The 6,000-nt window shown below is 48.0% G+C and overlaps 2 protein-coding genes across 2 annotated transcripts; one reads left to right on the top strand and one right to left on the bottom strand.

Annotated features, from left to right (window-relative positions):
* ACHE_20366A (uncharacterized protein) lies at nt 1–1,380 on the top strand (the record flags this gene model as incomplete). Its single annotated transcript, XM_043284661.1, has 1 exon — nt 1–1,380. One exon carries the CDS (start codon nt 1–3, stop codon nt 1,378–1,380), a length of 1,380 nt encoding a protein of 459 aa, XP_043133430.1.
* A 2,873-nt stretch (nt 1,381–4,253) lies between these two features.
* Nucleotides 4,254–5,760, bottom strand: ACHE_20365S (NAD(P)/FAD-dependent oxidoreductase; the record flags this gene model as incomplete). The annotated part of the gene is made up of 3 exons (XM_043284660.1): nt 4,254–4,501; nt 4,573–5,149; nt 5,203–5,760. 3 exons carry the CDS (start codon nt 5,758–5,760, stop codon nt 4,254–4,256), a joined length of 1,383 nt encoding a protein of 460 aa, XP_043133429.1.
* Nucleotides 5,761–6,000: the final 240 nt, after the last annotated feature.

Genomic DNA, 6,000 nt, shown 5'->3' with positions numbered 1-6,000 from the left:
ATGTCCTTGATTATCGCTGGCCCCATAGCCATAATCACAGCTTTCTTTCTCTGGCACTACTGTTACCAACTGTTCTTCAGCCCTCTCGCACGAATCCAAGGACCTCTGATATACGCATTGACAGGATGGCGGCTCGCATATGAGGACTACAAAGGCGATCGCTCGCGTACCCTCCACAAACTGCATAGCAAATATGGCCCCGTCATCCGCGTGGGCCCTGACGAGGTATCGTTCAACAGCACGTCCGCGCTGCGAGTGATCTATGGCGCTGGTAGCAGATTCGAACGAACAGGTTTTTACAGGATGTTCGATGTAGCCGGGCGTCCAAATTTGTTCTCATTTGCGTCTGGAAAAGCGCACGGGGACCGCAAGAGAATTCTAGCGCATGCGTATGCCAAATCGAGGATGCTGAAAGGCGATACCGCAGCATTGATTGAGAAGAAGGTCCGGATATATCAGGAGCTTATTGAGCGGGAGGGTCCGACGAGCAATATATTTAACAGTCTGCATTACTTTTCGCTTGATGTTATAACCGAGTTCCTTTACGGACGATTCGGGAGAACAGCATGTCTACAGGGCGTCAAGGCAGACCGTGCTCTAACAAGGGCGATGGGGAATCCGGAGCGTCGCAAGTTGACATGGTTTAGTGTGCATTTTCTTCGCTTCACGGAATGGCTTTACACGAGGGACGGGGCCCTGGGCTGCCTTGCGCGACAGTTTTATCCCATGCAAGCACCTACTACGTACATGGGTATCCGGAATCATGCGCTGAAAGCTTGTCAGTCCTTTTCTGCTGTGACAAACGATGAAAAGAATATGGAAGGATCATCAGCCCTAATCGCACGGTTGTGGCAGCACCATCGCTCTAGAAAAGAGGGTGGAATGGATGATTTGGACATTGCATCGGAATGTGCGGACCATCTCATGGCAGGCATCGAGACCACCAGCGATACTTTGATGTTTGCGGTCTGGTCCCTTTCGCGCCCTGAACATCGGCACTTCCAAAAGGAGGTTATCGAGGAGGTTTGCGCACTCTCAGAAAACGGTATCAACGCAGATGGCATTCCACGAGTTGAGGCAAGCGACAAGCTCCCGTATGTAAATGCAGTCATTAAAGAAACACTTCGACTATTCGCACCGCTTCCAGGATCAGAACCCCGGTCCCTTCCTACAAACACTACAATCGATGGATATGCAATCCCCCCGAGGACTGTCGTTTCCATGTCACCATACATTCTACATCGGAACCCGGAGATCTTCCCGGAGCCGTCAAGATTCAACCCAGATCGCTGGCTTGACGAGTCCCAAGACCAAGCAGAGATGAAAAAGTTATTCTGGGCATTTTCTAGCGGAGGAAGAATGTGTATCGGGATTCAGTAAGCTTCCTTTATCTTGAGTATGCACAGGAAACTGATGGCTTTAGTCTCGCCATGGCCGAAATGACAACCATGATAGCTGCGATTTATCGCAAGTATAGCACAACGACCATTAACGGCTTCGATAAGGCTTCTCCGGGAATTAGTGGACGTTATGAAGTTTTCTGGGACGAGACTTGTTCTGAAAGGCGGGTAAGCATGATCCTACTGTATTCCATACGTAAACTGCCCGATACTCATTGTAATCTAGGAACATGAATGTTGGATTGAATTCCGGTCACATGGTCTAAATAAGATAGCTTGAATCACTCTGTTTGGGGCATATCTAGCTTGCGACTATATAGCAAGCACCTGCAAGTTCATACATTCGGATAGAGTGTGCAAGATAGCTTAAGATAACATCTCAGTATGTAACTTAAATGGTACGCAAATCCACCATCAAACATGATTCAAACACTACCAAGCTCAGCCATCCTCATCAGAAAACGCCCCAACATTTTCATAGCACCCATCCTATGATCCTCAACTAATTTATGTTGCCATCTGATGATCCGTTCGCGGAGCTCCTGGGGCGACGCTTCGTGAATGTCAATTGCCTGTAACAAGGTCTCAAGCATCTCCAACGATGAATGCGCTGCATGTAGGAAATGGTTGAGGCCAGTTCCGCACAGTGAATCCTCTCCATTCTTTAGAATGTACCTCACGCATTCTGCTCCATGCCTTCGAAATACAACATGCCAAAGCTGTGCGATACACACTACTGTCGCTGGAATTGACATTCACGCCGTGGTTCAACAGTGCGTTGAATATCTCGTCAGCCATAGTCATCTCTGGGCCCGGGTTCACATGCAATAGATGCCAGTGCAAAAAGTAATTCAGGGACATTTCGTACAGGAATTTTGAAGTGTCGCCCACCAGGCATTTAACTAGGCGTAGCTGTCCCTGGCGAGCTGCTTCTAGAGAATAGACATTCGTTCGTTCCTCCCTTTCTTCCTGTTCGATGGAAGCTCCAGCATGCCGTTTGTGAGGAACAGTTCCCCCATCTGCTCCCCTCCTTCTAATACATCCCAAATGAGAGTGTCTCTGTTGATTGGCACAGCACAATCTAATAATTTCTGAACTGAAATCACCCGTCCAGTCTTGATCGCCGCTCGCAACACACTGTCATCCCATCTAGAGTTTATGAATTTGACCTTGGGATCTTCCCCTCTCTCAGTGGCAATCTGAAAATGGATTCATCTTCAATGGCTAGCGTGAGCGGTAGAATGGCCCCTCTTGATCTCAGACAATCCGGGTCAGCGCCGTAGTCCAGCAATAGATTGACCATGAACTCCTTTCTTTCGAGATTGCTAGACCTAGTGGGTCACGTAGATATGCATAGAGGTCTTGGATCTCACGACGAGCCAACTCATTCAGAAGTAGAGTGGCAATCCTTTCGTTTCCCACCCTCACGGCGAGGCTCGTGAGCGCCATACGATTGGGGGTAGGTATATGCGGGGTAGTATATGGATCTTGGACTACTATTCCGCTATGTTTGGGCCAGTTCTTCGTATAAATTTCTCGACGTCTACTTGAGAGTCGGCAGTGACAGTGGAAAATAACAGCAACACTCGCTTATTTTCATCTCTTGATGCTTAGAAAGCAGGATCAAAATGTTTCAACATGAGCTTCACAGCCGCTACTTGGCCTTCTCAATGGCTTTATAGAAATGAGCGGGGGAACGCCAAGATATGCAATTCACATCGCCCTCATGTGTAAGCATGTAACGGAGCATATCAAGATGACCCTTACTGGCCGCTGCACTTAATGGAGTAGCAAAAGAGTAATCATTTGTATCCAGGCCGACTCCAAGCTGAACAAAATGTTGGACAAAATGTTGAACAATCTCCATTTGGTTCGCGCCTGGTGCCAAGCACAATGCCTCTGCCCAACACCTTTTCTCCAATTCAGAGTCAGCAAATTCTTCCACAATTACTTTAACCACACTGAAATGGTCCCGTTCTGCGGCACTGCCAATGAAATTTCCCCAGTGGCTAGATGACGGAAGTGCTCCGTCTCCGTTTCCGATGATCAACTGGACGACAGGAAGATGCCCGCTATCCGCCGCCATTTTCAGAAAAGGATGGGAGTGGCCACTGATGGTAACCCATGCAGGCATAGCAAACCCGCGCTCCATAAAGAACTGTACAATCCAGCGTGTCATTTTATACGGCTCGTGTCATGGCTGTGAGGGACGAGGTGGGGATATATCTCAGTGCATCCGCACCTGCATCCAGCATTTTACAACTGAGACTTTCAGAGCCTTGTTCCACTGCCCATTCCAATCCACTCACTAGTGAGCGACTGTAGTGTTCCCGGCAAAATTGGTAAACATAGTCGTTCAGTAATAAGTAAAGGCTACGGTTGGCTTGAGATAATGCGTTGATGTTCCAATGGTAATCCAAGTACTGTGCAATGGAAAGTAGAATGTCGTTGGGAAGATCCAAAAGGCCATGCTGAGGGATGTCTGAACCTTGAATGCTCGATATATCGGCCCTTGCGAAGAAGAAAGTGTGATGGGCGCCGTTGGAGCTGAACAAGGCTGCAGGTTATGTGATGATACAACACATACAGGTTCGCCAAACTATGTCGCCTAAATGGGACCACTGAGCTTAGCTCTACATTATATGTATAGCGCAAGTGATATCAGTGCCGAATAAAAGCCAACGTTGTTCGTTGGAACACCTGCCGCTTTAAAAGAGAAAATCGGGTGGCTATGGGCAACGGCGATTTCCATGTATAGAATGATCTTTAGTGCATCTCAACTTTCACTGAACAAGCATTTAATGAACGAATTAATTGGTTGGTTGTCTTGACTCGTATCTATACTGCACCCATTCAAGCCAGAACATCACCTCCATCCGACGCTTCCTGAGCCGCCTGCAGTCTCTTCATTGTGGACTTGAAGATGCGCGGTAATTTAGCCTCTTCAAAACTTTTGCCCGTCTGGATAATTTCGGCGAGCCCTTTGGCAGTTAAGAAGATTACTGGCATTCCGTGCCCATTGAATCCCGCACAAATATACTGTCCGGGTTTGTCTGGGATTTCACCAACGTGAGGGTTGGAATCGTACGAATAACCCATAACTAGAGAACGTTAGTGAACTCATCCCTTTCAAAGATTGAAGGCATGGGTTTCGTTAGAGAAGAGAGCTTACTTCCAGTCCAAATCTCCTTGACATATGCACCGCTGTCCTCCCAGCCCTGAAACGTGCGCTGCATGTAGTCATTGTAATAGTCCTTTGCAGGCTCAATCAGTGTACTGTCATCTACCACACCATACCACTGCTCCTTAGCTTCTTTGAATGTGTATTGGGCGCCGCCGGTGATTATGCTCCCGTCAGGTCGGGTGATCAGGTAGCTGCATCCGTCTCCATTCTCTGTGTTGAGGATGTAAGAGTATGGTAGGAAAGGGGCATTTTTGCCCTCGGGGATAGTGATGTGACAGCATATTCCACGAACAGGCACGATATGTGAGGAGTATTCCGGGAGTAAGCCGGGTGTGTAGGCATTTGTAGCATAGATGACTTTGGAAGCATGAATTGATCCGCGGGGAGTGTTGACCAGGTGACTGGAGTCAGATTCAGATGACACGGATGTGACTGGGGTATTCGCCTGTACATTCAGAGCACTATAGTCCACGATCTTCGAAAGTAATCCGAGAACGAACTTGTAAGGCCACAACGTGCCTGCAGTATAGGACATGCAAGCCTTGGCACCTTTGACGCCAGAAATCTACTCTAGAGGTCAGTCATATTTTAACATCGCAATGGGGACCAAAAACCTACTCCTTCAGCATGTTTCTGGGGTGTATAATGTATGTCCTCGACAAACGAATGCGCCTGGGATGCCAGTGCCTCATATGTCCGTTTCGCCTTCTCTCCATGGGCTTCATTGAGATATACATTCATATTCCGAGTAATGTTGAGATCGCAATCAATCTCTTCCTTGACAATGACGTCTTTCAGGGCTTTAACATGTGAAAGCTCAAAATTGGCCAGCTCTACACCGGCCTCGGTTCCATGTCGTTCAATGTATGTCGGAATATGACCATACAAATCAGGTCGTATGTGGCCACCATTACGGCCGGTAGCACCCGAACAGATCTGTCTCGCTTCCAGAATAGTTATCGACGGGTGGGGTTGGCCTTTCTGATCCTGTTGCTTCAATAGATGATATGCGATGCTGACCCCGGCATACCCAGCGCCAATTATGACGATGTCGCTCTGCTGGGGCAATTCCGGAGTAGCTCGCAGGTCATCGAGGGGATGTAATTCGGTTCTCCAGAAGGGAGTCGTGGGGTTTCCGACCGGGAGGCCGGCAGGTAGGGAGTCTGTAGAGCCCATTGTCTAAAGAAAAGAGTATAACTAGCAGTATATACTGAATAGTAGGACTTGTTGCGGGGATGACGCTGTTCTTATTATCGGAGCATTCCTCGGATTTTGATGTTTAAATATCGTTCCACTTGCCAAGTCGCTTATCTTCTTGTCATAAAGTAGCAGATTGTCCAGTCGGTCTCCTTCCCCTCATCAACAAACTGGGATACTCGCATCTAAACAGATAAGATCCATCTCCGTACAGGTTAT

This window comes from Aspergillus chevalieri, chromosome 2 (genome assembly GCF_016861735.1).
Source record: "Aspergillus chevalieri M1 DNA, chromosome 2, nearly complete sequence".
Classification (NCBI taxonomy): Eukaryota; Fungi; Ascomycota; class Eurotiomycetes; order Eurotiales; family Aspergillaceae; genus Aspergillus; species Aspergillus chevalieri.
Note: the sequence above shows the minus strand (reverse complement) of the source record. Positions and strands in the feature narration are given on the sequence as shown.